The sequence below is a fragment of the Pan paniscus genome, chromosome 22 (genome assembly GCF_029289425.2).
Source record: "Pan paniscus chromosome 22, NHGRI_mPanPan1-v2.0_pri, whole genome shotgun sequence".
Lineage (NCBI taxonomy): Eukaryota > Metazoa > Chordata > Mammalia > Primates > Hominidae > Pan > Pan paniscus.
Window position 1 is genome coordinate 28,798,757 of NC_073271.2, and position 15,496 is coordinate 28,814,252.

General features: G+C 38.6%; 1 protein-coding gene across 13 annotated transcripts in view; it reads right to left on the minus strand.

Annotated features, from left to right (window-relative positions):
• The window catches only part of SYNJ1 (synaptojanin 1), a 99,777-nt gene that overhangs the window by 57,790 nt on the left and 26,491 nt on the right, over positions 1-15,496 (minus strand). For all 13 annotated transcript variants that reach the window (XM_055105250.2, XM_034948271.3, XM_063601298.1 and 10 more), the window contains exons 3-8: positions 15,059-15,145; positions 12,936-13,203; positions 8,187-8,412; positions 7,358-7,441; positions 1,664-1,725; positions 336-432 (exon numbers count right to left, since the gene is read on the minus strand). In XM_055105250.2, coding sequence (XP_054961225.2) covers positions 336-432; positions 1,664-1,725; positions 7,358-7,441; positions 8,187-8,412; positions 12,936-13,203; positions 15,059-15,145 — 824 coding nt within the window. The remainder of the gene's footprint in view (positions 1-335; positions 433-1,663; positions 1,726-7,357; positions 7,442-8,186; positions 8,413-12,935; positions 13,204-15,058; positions 15,146-15,496) is intronic.

The following is a 15,496-nucleotide window of genomic DNA, read 5'->3' on the forward strand; positions in this document are numbered from 1 at the left end:
AATCAACAGATGAAGAAGGAAACTGCTATTTCTCTACTAGTGATAGATAAACATTTTTGGCAAGGAGGGTATTTTTCTGTTTCTCTACAAAATAAAAAAGCAGATTAGAAAACAGTGTCATTTGCATTGAAAGCTTTTTAGAATCCCAATTTCAGCAACATTAGCCTAAATTGTTTCTTAATAGACCCAAAGAGTTCAAGTTTCCAGCAAGTACCCAACCTTTTTCTTGGAAGTAATTTACTTCCTGGAAGAATTTGATTACTGTATTATTTTATTTTTTAATACCATTCTAGGTGTCCATGGGCCAGAATGAAATAAGAAATGACCATACTTACCTGGAAAGCTTTACTTAGCATATGTTCACCTTCCTTAGATCCAAGCAAATTTACTATTATTTGTTTACCATATAAGTTCTTAAGTGTTCTAAAATGCCTATTTAAGAAAGAAAGGAAATAAATACATGTCAAATAAGAAGCCCAATTTTTTCAATAAACAATAATCCATTATTAAATATAACTTACATGGCAGTATTTTAAACACAGAATTGGAAAACTGGGTGCGAATTCATTGTACATGGTCTCAAAGCCGAATTTACGAAAACTCATGAATGCAATTTCCTCTCTGACTTATGGGTACTGAGACTTCCACCCCTGTTGAAGCTGTGGAGGCATCCAGCTTCTGCCCACTCTGTGAGGCTGGCACCAGACAAGACAGACACCAGCCATAAGCTTGACTGGAAAGGCAGTAAGGGCAGATAGCAAAGGGCTGCTGCTCACATGTGAGGACATCACATACTCCGTTGAGTATTCAGAGGGACCTCCTTACTAGCTCCAGTCTTCAGAAAAACGGGCCCCAAATACGAGTCTTTTCTCTTTCCAGCTTCTAACCATTCCAGAAACTATGTAGAGCAATGCCACACAAAGAAATGTAACATAAACCACACCTATAATGTTAAATTTTCAAGAAGGTGCATTTATAAACATGAAATTAATTAGACTTTCTTTAACTCAACATGTCTAAAATATCATTTCAACATGTAATCAATATAAAACAACTACAGTTAACCTTTCAACAACACAGGTTTGAACTGTGCAAGTCCACTTATATATGGATTTTTTTCAACCAAAGAAGAATCAAAACTACAGTATTCCTGGCATGCAAAACCCATGAATATGAATGATGACTTTTCATAAGCATGGGTTCCACATGGCCGACTGTGGGACTTGAGTATGCACAGATTTTGGTATGTGAGGGTAGAACCAATACTCTGAGTATACCGAACATGATTTTACTAATGAGATACCTTACATTCTTTTTTATTTTTTAAGGCAGTCTTTGAAATCTAGTGTGCATTTTATACTTGCAGCACATCTCAACTGAGACTAGTCACATTTCAAGTGCCCAGTAGCTACATGTGGCTAGTGGCTGCTATACTGGACAATGCGCCCACAGAGGAAGTTTTAAGGTGAAGAGATCAAGACCCACGCTTCCAGCACTACCACCCCCAGAAGTCATAACACTAGGTGTCACTGTCTTTCAATTAAATTAGGAGTCAGAGGAATTTTATTTAAAGCCAAAAAAGTTTGAAGTGAATCAGTAAATACAAGCAGTCCCACTGCTTAGCAATATCAAAACTTAAAGCACTATGTAAAAATTGTCTTACCTGTCAAAAGCAGGTGCATTGGCTTCAAATCCCCTTGACATACGGACACGATGAGATCCCACCTTAGACAAGAAAAATATATTTAATCAAACCAAAAACCAACATATAGATGAAAGAAATATCACTGCTTACAATATCTAACAATTTCTTTGCTGAACACACAGTCGTTAATCAAATAACTGATTTCCATTCATGATATGCTTTTAAAAAAACAAGTTCCAGGGAATTTCCACCCCCCACCTTTATTTTTAAAAAACCAACCTCATCAAAAAAAGAAGTTACATCATTATGAAATACTCGTAAACTAATAGGAATTTTTATTGATGAAAACTATTTTTAAAGGTGTTTTCATATATGGTACTTTGTTTTAAGTTCAAACTACATGCCCTGTGTAACAGATACTATTACCATTTGGGTAATTAAAAAAACCGAAATACCAACAGGTAAAATAACTTGCTATCTGAGATCAACATAACCAATTCCAAAAGAGATTCAGATGAGACTTTATGTCTCTGACCTAAATTCCTACTCCTCCAAGCTGCCTACCAATACAAATGTCTATGTGTTTTCTTCTCTACTATGTTGAATACTCTATTCACACCAAAGTTCCACCAAATTGAGAATATCATTCCTTCCTGGAAAAGCAGACTTTCCAAGTCAACCTTGCCATCACCCAACTATAGTATTTGCACATTTTGCAGAATCAGGAATTTTGGGTTAAGCAAATTAAACAAGATGGAAAATATCTACCTATTGTATATTGTTATAATTTTTCTTTTCTTACACAGAAGAATAGCAGAGAGATGAGGCATAATTGAGAAAGATATAACATGCCAAGAAGAAATATATAGGTGAGACCAGATTATTTCCCTGAACTTCAATTTAAACATTTCTCTCTGAGACGTTGGAATGAAGGTTGCCCAATCACAACAAGGATCACTGAGGGGGGGGGGCAAAAAAAAGTTGCCCAAAATTCATTCTTGCTAACCTGTGAACAAAGTGCTTTTTTTTGTGGGGGACGGAGTCTCACTCTGTTGCCAGGCTGGAGTGCATTGGCGTGATCTCGGCTCACTGCAACCTCTGCCTCCCGGGTTCAGGCGATTCTCCTGCCTCAGCCTCCCGAGTGGCTGGGACTACAGGCGCACGCCACCACGCCCAGCTAATTTTTGTATTTTTAGTAGAGACAGGGTTTCACCATGTTGGCCAGGATGGTCTCAATCTCTTGACCTTGTGATCTGCCCGCCTCAGCCTCCCAAAGTGCTGGGATTACAGGCATGAGCCACCGCGCCCCGCGCAAAGTGCTTTTAAAGAGGGTGTAAAAGGAGGGTTGTCAAATCAGTCATGTAATTGGACAAGTAAAACCAGAAAATAAACTCTAATATGCTCATCCAATTCCAAAACTGAATTAACAGTACAGTATTATCATTCATTAAGCATTATCCCTCACTGCACTAAGTCAGATAATCTAATGAGTATTCTGATAACCAGGGGATTCTCTCTTTAATTTTTAAATAAGAAATCAATTAGCCTAATGTCACATCTGTGTTCAATTTCATTTTATAGTACTTAATAATATTCATAAAAGTTTAAAATTTGAAAGACGTATGTCCCAGGACATTAAGCATTTTAGACTGCAGAAAACTCACAAGTTGATACTTTTTCTTTGGAGTAATCCCAGATTAATTGCCTATCACTCCATACAAGTTCAAAACTTAGCATTTTTGTTTACTGATTAACGTTTATTTTGCATAGTACTGCAACGGTGCATAAGGTGAAAAAAATCCAGTTTTCATGTCTTCCAGGTAATGCCTATGGTTGTTTTCCACCACTCTGTTCCCCAACACATATACACATTCAGCTATGTATCACAGCTCTCATAGCAATATACTGGCTAGACTAGATTAGATTCTTGTTTTTGTGTTATTAGGGACAGGGTCTCACTCTGTAACCATGCTGGAATGCAGTGGTGCAACCATAGCTCACTGCAGCCTCGACCTCCTGGGCTCAAGGGATCCTCCCACCTCAGCCTGCTGAGTAGCTGAGACTACAGGCACATGTCACCATGCCTGAATGATTTTTATTTTTTTATTTTTTTGTAGAAATATGGGTCTATGTTGCCCAGGATGGTCCTGAACTCCTGGTCTCAAGTAATCCTCCCATCTTGGCCTCCTAGACTAGGTTTTATTACTCAATGTTGAAAGAAAAGTTTTACAATAACAGAGCTATTGCCAATCGTGATAAAAGTAGCACTCCAGAAAGTGTTAAGGCTTTAAATAACCATAACTTTACCCAATTAAAAAAAAGTTGCGGCCAGGTGTGGTGGCTCATGCCTGTAATCCCAGTACTTGGGGAGGCCGAGGCAGCTGGATCACCTGAGGTCAGGAGTTCGAGACCAGCGGATCACCTGAGGTCAGGAGTTTGAGACCGGCCTGACCAACATGGTGAAACCTTGTCTCTACTAAAATACAAAAATTAGCTGGGCATGGTGGCACATGCCTGTAATCCCAGCTACTCGGGATGCTGAGGTAGGAGAATCACTTGAAGCCGGGAGGCGGAGGTTGCAGTGAGCCAAGACTGTGCCATTGCACTCCAATGGGCAACAAGAGCTAAATTCCATCTTGGGGGAAAAAAAAAGGTTGCATTAAAGGTATTTTTAAAAATCATTTAATTGTGTGGTATGGTGTATCATTTTCCATCAATATTACTTCTTTACCTTCACATATTTCTGAAATTTCAACCAAAAATTGGGCGTAGATCTTACAATGTTTACCATTTTTTGACTGATTGATATGGTTTGGATCTGTGTACCCCCTAAATCTCATTCTGAATTGTAATCCCCAAGGTTGAAGGTGGGGTCTGGTGGGAGGTGACTGAATCATGGGGGTGGAGTTCTCATGAATGGTTTGGCGCTATGTCCCCTTGTATTGTTCTCATACTAGTGAGTGAGTTCTCATGAGATCTGGTTACTTAAAAGTGTGTAGCACCTCGCTCTTATCTTTCTTTTGCTCCTGCTCCCACCATGTGAGACTCCTCGCTCCCCTTTTGCCTTTTGCCATGACTGGAAGCTTCCTGAAGCCTCCCCAGAAGCAGATGCTGCCATTCTTCCTGTACAACCTGCAGAACCATGAGCCAATTAAACTTCTTTCTTCATAAATTACTCAGACTTGGGTATTTCTTTACAGCAATGTGAGAATGGACTAATAAACTGATATATACTGTAAATGTAGTATAATAATATACGATCTGAGTATTATAAGTTATAAATGCTAAACAACTTCAGGGAAAGGAAATCATAAGTAAAAGGAAAATCACAAGTCAAAGGAAATCATAAGTAAGTTGCCAGCACTAAAAATGTCATTCTTACTTGTGTAACACTTTATGACAATTCTTATAATGCCTCAAACAAATTCATCTTGGTATTTATCTTTTCCATAAAAGGCCTGAGTGCCCAAATGGCAACCTCTCTATGAAGCATCATTATATCTTTGAATCTCTCATAGCACCTAGCATAAAATAACATACACAGGAAGAACTCAAGTATTTAGTGAAGAGATCTGAGTGGCCACTGAAGGACAATAAATCTTAATTTTGGAAGTAGAGGATTCCTGCTAGAAAACTGCAAGGCCTGAAGTTGGACAGGCTGAGTAAACCAGATCATAAGGACATAGGTGCCTAGTAAATCTGACATGCATAACATATATATCAAAAATAAGAAGACCTGTCAGAGCTAGTAGGAAGCAGGGCCTAGAGGGACAAGACAGAAAACTGTAAGAATATTCCAGGCTAGAAGAAATTATGAAAACCTTAACTCAAAGGATAGTAGTGGGAATAAAAAGAAAGTCCTACTGCCTAGAAGAATGCTGAGACTAATGGTAACAGGGCTACTTTTCACTTGGTCAGGACTGGCTGCTTCATAGCCATTAGAGTAGGATCTTATAAAATAGAAGTTCTTGACTTTGAGTGGTAGAGAACTTGGTTAAAAATGAGGATTCCTGGCCGGGCACGGTGGCTCATGCCTGTAATCCCAGTGCTTTGGGAGGCCGAGGCAGGTGGATCACCTGAGGTCAGGAGTGCGAGACCAGTATGGTCAATATGGTGAAACCCCATTTCTACTAAAAATACAAAAATTAGCCAAGTGTGGTGGCACGCGCCTATAGTCCCAGCTCTCGGGAGGATGAGGTAGGAGAATTGCTTGACCCTGGGAGGCGGAGGTTGCAGTAAGCTGAGATCGCACCACTGCACTCCAGCCTGGGCGACAGAGCATCATTCCGTGCCAAAAAAAAAAATCCATAATTTTCCACCTATCACCACATAACATTAGCCAACCAGACTGTATAGGAAGGAAAGCACACAGGAGAAGGAAGGCATAAGGAAGTCCCACTCAAGGAAGATCCCTCAGTGTAACTACTCAGGACGCAACCTTATTGGATCATCAAAACACTGTAATTCAGAACTTCTTATTAAAATAACACAGGCCAGGTACAGTGGCTCAGGCCTGTAATCCTAGCATTTTGGGAGGCCAAGGCAAGAGAACTGTTTGCCCAGGAGTTCAAGACCATCCTGGGCAACAAGGTGGGACCCTGTCTCTACAAAAAATAGTGGTATGTGCCTGTAGTCCCAGCTACCTGGCAGGCTGAGGTGGGAGGATCACTGGAGCCTGGGAGATCGAGGCTGCAGTGAGCCATGATTGCACCAGTGCACTCAAGCCTGGGTGGCAGAGTGAGACCCTGTCTCAAATAAATAAATATATAAATAAATAAATATAAATTAATTAAACAAAGAAATAAAATAACATAAAAACAGTGTACCATAGGGCTCATAAACTGGTTATTAGAATCTCTAACACTAGCCTGTCCCTAAAACAAAAGCATTCACCTCGCATCACATCAGGGTTTCAGCAATGTTCTTAAAGCAAATACTCCAAACACCCACTGTTGATCATGAAAGCGTAGGAGAAGTGGGGTTCTGTTGGCATTCTCTCCTAAGGGAAATTTAGGGAAAGATATATCTATTTACGTTATCCCTACAAAGATAAAACAAGTCAAATCGTCTTGACAAGAATTCAAGAATTTTTGCAGAGCAGTAGAAGTGTTAATCCTTGTTAACTTCTTAGACTGTCTTAAATAAAATGTTACTAAAAAGGTTCAAGTAGTCTGTAATTTTTCTCTGCAATAACCAGTCTAAGATGTAAGAGATCCAGCAGTCAAATAAAGGAAGCAAGATTTTTTTTTCTTTCCCTTTTCTCAATACTATAGGCTGAAGCACCAAACTTACTAGACTATACATACCCAGATCCTAAAGTAAATATGATATACTTCAAGGACTAATAAATTTTGAATAAAAATAAAATGTCAACAATAGTTAACCCTTACATGGTGCTGACTGGGGGCCAGGTGCTATTCTAAGTGCTTTTAATTTAATCCTTACAACAACCCTATAAAGTAGGTACTATTAATATTACTCCCATTATACAGATAAGGAAACTGAGACACAAAAGGGTTAAATTATTTGCCCAAGAACACACAGCTAGTAGTGGTAGAGTAAAGATCCCAATTAAGAAGTCTGGTTCCCAAGGCTTTGTTTTATCTACTACATTCTTCTGCCTAAAGAGACTAAATCATTATATACTAAGACAAGAAGGTAATAAATATGGAATCACATTGCAAATCAATACACTATATGTCAAACACATACTTGCAACCCTGGTTGCTCCCAGAACAATGGAACAGATCCTCGGATTTGTATGAAGGAAGAAACTGAGTCATCTAAGTACACAACCTACAGAAAAAAAAATAATATGTAAACTATTTCCACAGAAAAGTTGTTACACTTACATTAGAAAAACAAATTTACTAAAATCTTTTGCATACTAGTTACATTTTATGATCTAACTCTCATAAACAATTGTCCAAAACAGGCCACTATACAGGTTTGACTTTTTTTTCTGTTAGCGATATTAACCAAAAAAATTAATAAAATTATAAGCATAAGATTCACAACTTTAAAAATAAATTCCTTTTAAATCTTAATATTTTACATACATATCTTTATATTTCATTTTGTTTAGCTCTTTATAACCTAATTTGAAGATCTGTGTTGGGCTGGGTTCATGGCCTGAATTTATAATCATATAGTTTCATAGCCAAAAATATCATAATTTCTGATTTTTAGATGGTACACATATTTGCCATTAAGAGCTGGGTTTAATTTCACTTCACAAAAAAACAAGTTGTCTAACTCTACAGCTGAGGATTTTAAAATTCATTAAAATTCAATACCAAAACACACAACACTGACTATGTCATGCTGATTAGTGACATCTTCTTACCTAGATGAAGAGCCAGACCAAAATAAGTTTTTTTTTAGGGAAGCCTTTTTTTAAGGCCCATAAGTAACCAAGAACAATCATAAAACATTATAGATGTTAAAATAAGCTCCGAATCAAATAAAAATCTGTTATTCTAGTATTTTCTGTGCTTCTCCTATAATAAATTAATTAAGTAATATAAAACACTATATATACCTGTTCTGTTTCTACAAAATTGGCAACATGACCATCATCATTTGTTCCCCGGACATTAAACCTGGTCCCAGCTCGTTCACAGCTTAATCTTGAAATGAGGCAAGCCTTTGCCTGTTTATGAGCAGCATAAATTGTTCTGATTTCTACTCCTCCACACATAAGACGTAATAACCAGTCATCACAATTTACACCATAGTGTTTGAGATGCAAATGCAAAGACTGATTCCTAATAGGAAAAGAAATAAATGATTAGCTTATGGAATACTAAGTAACAAAGTATGACTTTTAAAATAATCTCCTGGAAAATTAATTTAATATTATTAAATTTAAAGGCACAAACAACAAATCAATTCATTTACATTTACTATGCTAGGGATCAGAAGATAGGGCTATAAAACAAGATCCTTCAACATGTGATCTATGATCCACAGAAAAGGAGTATTTTTGTGTTTTTAGTATCTGTGGCCCATTTCTGTTATGTCTTTATATATAATGTGTTTATAACCTAACTTGTTCCAAAAAGGAATACATATGCATGTCCCCACCCCAATTTATGAAGCTCTACTTTTTAAAAAAATATTTATTTATTTATTTATTTTTGAGACGGAGTCTCGGAATGTTGCCTAGGCTGGAGTGCAGTGGCATTATCTCGTCTCACTGCAACCTCTGTCTCCCAGGTTCAAGCGATTCTTCTGCCTCAGCCTCCCACGTAGCTGGGATTACAGGCATGCACCACCAAGCCGGGCTAATTTTTTGTTTTTGTTTTTGTTTTCTTTTTTGAGACGGAGTCTCGCTCTGTCGCCCAGGTTGGAGTGCAGTGGCGGGATCTTGGCTCACTGCAAGCTCCGCCTCCCAGTTTTATGTCATTCTCCTGCCTCAGCCTCCTGAGTAGCTGGGATCACAGGCGCCCACCACCATGCTCGGCTAATTTTTTGTATTTTTGGTAGAGACGGGGTTTCACCGTGTTAGTGTTAGCCAGGATGGTCCTGAACTCCTGACCTTGTGATCCACCTGCCTCGGCCTCCCAAAGTGCTGGGATTACAGGCGTGAGCCACCGCGCCCGCCCATGAAGCTCTACTTTTAAGGCTTGACTTTTATAAGGCTCTATTTTAATTAATTTAAATTTAAATAGCAAGATGTGGCTAGTGGCTACCACATTAGATAGTGCAGGCATAGGGTTTATCATCGCTCCAAATACTTTTAGCATTCTAGGTAACAGATGTGGCCTGGTTTCCAAACTTTTTTCAGAGAAACAAATTTTATTCAAACAAACATGCAGAAGCCCAATGATTATGATACAGATAAAAGCTGCTATGGCTAAAGTGGGGATTGGGACTCAACTTTGCTGGGTTGGCCTTCTCACCCTGATTACCCCTCAGGGGTCTCTCCTGGAACCTTAGACCTCCACAGAACATATAAAGAAGCTACTAACAACATACCACTAAGGAAAATACATTGTTAAGTGGAAAAACTCTATCAATTTGAAAATGAGTTTTCTATATTATTGAAGCTTGGTTCTTTAGGTTTTAAGTGGAATTCTTCTACTTAAGTGCTCCGTACTCTCTCTCTCTTCCTGTCTTAAATAAGGTATAAAAGATGTAATAGCATTATCTTGAAGACTCACAGCAATAGCCCTCAACTCCCTGCCAGCCCCTCAGATTACAGGCTGCAACAGAGATAAAAAGGGTGGTCAGCAGTTCTGGAAAACCAGCTATGACCCCAACCCCTCTTATCCATCCAGGAAATCACAAGGGAATATAAATGAGTGATGATATTACAACAGGGATAATGTTAAATCTGATGACCATTACTTATTTTAAAAATACACTGACTTAAACTTCCATACTTTACTATTACCCACATTGATCTGAGGCAAAGTTCAAACTGGTTGTGACCCAGTATGTCCAACCACCACAGCTGAGACCTACGCCACAGCAAAGTTATAAGAAACTTACTTGTCCCCATTTAAATAGACCTTAAATCCTATGCATTTTGTGCAGGCAGAGTTTCTCTCTCTGCTGTCAGTTTTCATTTTTCTTTGCTGTCAGTGTGTCACTGTTTTAGCATTTAAATTTATACATGACTTTTGACTGGCAGCAGCTTAGAATTTCCAATGGAGTAAAGCTATCTGGGCTTTGTCACAGGTATCTGCCACTCTTTGGCTACAAAAATTACACGGTTGTATCCTGGAATATATTGCTACTAAGTGCAAGGGTATGCACAATGAATTCCAAAAGTTCCCGTTTTTCTATATAAACTGAAGCTCAAGAATGCCAATCCTCAGCAAAATTGTAAAATGAGCAAAATTCACCTTTGGTGCTCTAGCTGTCCCTTTGTTCAACCTGTCTCCTGCTGGACAAACCTCAGGCTTTCTTTTATCTGACTTTGCCCCCATCTCAACTCTTAAGTGAATTAAAAAAAAAAAAGGAGGCCAAGTACGGTGGCTCATGCCTATAATCCTAGCACTTTGGGAGGCTAAGGTGGGGGGATCACTTGAGGTCAGGAGTTGGAGACCAGCCTGGCCAACGTGGTGAAACCCCATCCTTATTAAAAACACAAAAATATTAGCCTGCGTGGTGGCGCACGCCTGTGGTCCCAGCTACCCAGGAGGCTGAGGCAGGAGAATTGCTTGAACCCAGGAGGTGAAGGTTGCAGTGAGCCAAGATCGCGCCACTGCGCTCCAGCCTGGGCGACAGAGTGACGCTCAAAAAAATCAATCAACCAACCATCCAATTAATCATTCCTATTGATTAAACCTAGGCAATATATCTGCATCTGCTTGGACTTCTAATTGTTGTATGAAAGCTTTTATCTCTCAATCTAAGAAACTTTGGGTAAAAATGAGGAGGGAAAAAAATGTAAGGACAGCTGCAACACATTTACCTTTTCAGGGGACTTCAACATCTTCTACTAGAAAAAGTGTAGTGTTGGCATGGTTTTAACTCTTGGAAGCCTATTTCTCAATGCTTCACAAAACTACATCCCATCACTGCTAGCTTCTTTGGGCAGGCAGGAACTCATGTCCATTCATCTGCCCTGTTAGTCCCTGCATCCTCTCTCTCCTTTCCTCTCCCTCATGGTCTCCTCCTCTGCTAAACCCAAGTCTCTAACACATAATGCTATAAACCCTGTTTTTATTCTGTCCACTCTTCTCCCTGATGCCACAACTCTGGGTCAAAACACTTCCATGTGAGCTACAACGTGACCAAGCTGTTGCTCTAAAGTTAAGTTTCTTATCCTAAGGTTGTTGTTGACTTTGAGTCTTCTGAAAGCTAGGGCAAATGGGTGACACCCGAATGTGCTACTCAAGGACTATATAAGTGACAGTGAAAGTGTGAGAGAGAAAAAGTACACAAGAGGAAACCATCTTGAATCTGAACTGTTAAGGGAGGCCAAGAGCAAAGAGTCCTGAACTTTGGCCTTATAACATACGTCAATATAATAATACATAATTTGCACATGATATCAAGAGAAAAAGTCAACATCAATGCTGGCTGTAAACAACAGAACCACTATATTAGAAATCTGGTCTGCTGCAATAGAACAATGCTAATTATAGTCCCATGTGTTCTGCTCACCATTTGTGCCTACTTAGAATACAGCACAGTTATGCATAATCATGAAATACATCACACTTACCTACATAAGTCCTAACTTATTATAGTACTAGACTTTGTCCCAGTATACTACTTCTTCACAATCTGTTGCTCTTGAATCAAGACCACCTACTTATAACCTTAAAATTTAGAATAATAAGGGAATGTTGGCTTAGAAAGGGGATGCCGCCAGAGACAAGATCTCAAAACCAAGAATAGGAAATGTGAGTAACACAGTTTTGTTACAATTAAATTCATTTCTAAATATACACAACTATTTTAAATGTATTTTGGAAATGAAAGTTCAGTGTAGATTGGGGGGAGCACAGGGGTTTTATGTCACATGCCAACTTCAATAAACCGACAGTGGCTGCCTGCCATGCTCTGCTGAGGACTCCAGAGAAGGAAAGACGGATACACTCAATTAGCAATGTCTATCCCTTGTTATCTCTAGACATAACAACTGCTGAACTTTTTTTCTTTGTAAAGCAAGCAAAAGTTTTATTGAGGAAGTACAAGTACACTCCAAGAAAGGAGTGGGCTGACCCTGCTAGAAACACCCCCAAGACATTCTGCATTGTGATCTTCTATTGTCTCAGTTCTTTCTTTACCCAGTTCTCACCAAAGTTTGGGGGATCCTCCCTTACTGTGCTTAATGCACATGCACGGGAACCAGTGATCAATATGAATCCTATCTAATGGTGGCACTGCTTATTACCACCACCCCAGGAAGGTATAGCCATCAATTTTGTACTCATTATGCCTGCTCAGCTCTCAGGAATTCCCCTTTGCCTTTTTCCTTCCTTATCGGGATCTACTTAACAACATTCTGACAGTTCGACCACGGAGTGAGTACTGAGCATCCTAAGAGGTGTTCCGGGGCATTCTTTCCAACATGGATACCACCCCCTCGTGCCTGCTCATATCTGACTGTCTACTCTTATATTGCTCCCTCAAGGCGTTGGGACCCAGAAATCTTTTGGGAGATGGGGTAGAGGTTATTCTCTGTAGCTACTTGCTGCTGAAAAGGGGCATCGAGGGTCTTCAGGGTTCTTCCTCCTTTCTTGCTGTCACGGTGAGGAGGTTTTTGATGACTGAACAACTGCTGAACATATTATGTCCCAAATCACCAAAAGGGAAAAAATGAACTCACCAGAAAAATCTATTATCAGTTGTCTGTTCTTGCATGCTACGATGCGCATTAAGACTCAAATCTAAACTGATGCCAGATGCAGACCATGCAAAATAAAAGTTTCCTGAATTCAAAACTTTCCGCACTTCTGAAATGCGATCCTCATCTGAAGAATCGATTCGCAGTGATATAAACTCAGTGGAAGTAACTCGGAAAACTTCAGATTCTTGAATTTTTCCAACAGACATACATCCAGTGACTAGGACCAGGTAATGTAACATAGTATCACCTGCAAAACCCAAAGATTTTACTGGATGAAAAATCCCAACATTTTCAAGCTATTCCATTTCTTCTTGCACCTCTATTTTTAAAATCTGACATTGTGATTATTTTAAACTTATCATGGATGTGTTGAAATTCACTAGACATTTTGGTTGAAAAAAATCCTTGTTTAAATATATTAAGTATAATAAAGCATTTAAACATTAACAGGATAATCTCACACGAAATTGTTCCTGAACTTACTCTGAGGCTAAAAAACCTTTATCGAATAATTGGCTGGGTGCGGTGGCTCACGCCTGTAATCCCAGCACTTTGGGAGGCTGAGGCAGGTGGATCACCTGAGGCCGGGAATTCAAGACCACCCTGACTAACATGGAGAAACCCCATCTCTACTAAAAATACAAAAACTAGCTGGGCGTGGTGGTGCATGCCTGTGATCCCAGCTACTCAGGAGGCTGAGGCAGGAGAATCACTTGAACCTGGAAGGTGGAGTCTGCAGTGAGCCAAGATCACACCATTGCACTCCAGCCTGGGCAACAGGAGCTAAAACTACGTCTCAAAAAAAACCACACGAACAAACAAACAAGAAAAAAACTTTATCAAATAAAAAAGTATGTGTTACCTTCTCTACTTTTGCTTAATGATTGTCAGAAAATTCAGGTAAGATAATGAATTCACACTCATTTTAACAAGTTCTTTGTAAATAGTAAAGTTGAAAAAATGGTATACTATTATCAGCTGATGATGTTGATGACATATGAACAAAAGTCTCTGGTAACAACTTATAAAGCAATTTGGCTTACAAAAACTTTCATAGAGATTTTTTTCATGTAATTATGACAAAAAGCCTATGAAATTAGTATAAAGTTGAAATTGAGCAATGGTATACTGTGAGCATGGGCTCTGACACAGGTAGAAGCGGCCCCGAATCTTGGCTCCATTACTTATTACCTGGACCAATTTCAGTATGCAGCATAACGAACCTGAGATACCATCTCTTATAAAAAGAGATTAAAGCAAATACTTCATTATACTGTGAGGCTTACCCAGGAGTAATCAGTAAAGCACCTAAGCGCAGTGCTTTATATGTGATAGATTCATAACAAATGACAAATCTCCATTTTATAGACCAGTGCTACTCAAAGTATGGTCCATGAACTGTTACCAGCTCACAATGAGAAAGGACACTTACACCAGAATGGAAATCAACTATATTACTAAGTTCACCCTTTAGTTGAGCTGACTTTTTTTTCTAGTAAGACTTTATCAATGAAGGAAGCCACATGTAGATTTGTATCATAGTGCAAGCTCCTTATCTTATCACGGATCAATAACAAAATGATTTATGGACCAGTACCAATGTTGAAGAACACTTTGAGCTGCAAAATTACAGATAAACTAGTAACTGCAAAGGTTACTCTGCAGCTCACGGTGACATTACGTGGAAAAAAAAAAAAAAAGGCTCAAGCAGACACTTTCTGAATTCAAAACAGATGTCTTTTCCAATACAAACCAAGAAAAATCAGTGCAGTTCTCATGCAGACACTTTTTCCTAAATGCACTGAATCAACAAAAAGGAGAATGTTCTGATTTTCTCTTTTGACAACTGATACTTATCTCTTCAAGTGGTCAAACCAGAGACTGTTTCCGAACTTCCACTCACATGAGTTTGAGCATGTAGCATGCCTTTTTGGGCAACAAACATTATCACAATATTAGCTACATTAATGTTTAAAAGATGTTAGCACATGTGTAGCTTAAATATGGAGTCTACAATAATTCATAGCTAGTCCCTCTCAAATCCTTAGAATTACAAAATAGAAATGAAAAAATGGATGAATTCTACTGAATGATAAACTTACCAAGATTTAACCGCAAAACACCTAAGAGTCCATATGCATCCAGTACTTTGGAGTATGTACCCTTGATTGCCTCTTTTTCTGCAGATGCTACAAAAAAAAGTTTTAGTTTAAGAAAAATGACCTGAAACATTGGATTCTATTTAGCTAAGTATAAATCCAGAGTTTCAATCAAAAGTTTCTAAATCTGATATTCTTAAAATAAATGTACTGCATATTTTCTTAAACTAGTAACATTAGTATTCTTCCCAAAGAGTTAATAAATTATTCCAAGACCATATATTAATTAATCCATCCTGTCCACTGATCTGAACTCTGTCTTCTTATCCTTTTATTCTTGACAGAATAGTGCTTGACACTTAGAAACTGACAAAACATTTAAATGATAAAAGCTAATGGCAACACTTGACTACACAAATGTAGGGCAAGAATGGGGAAATC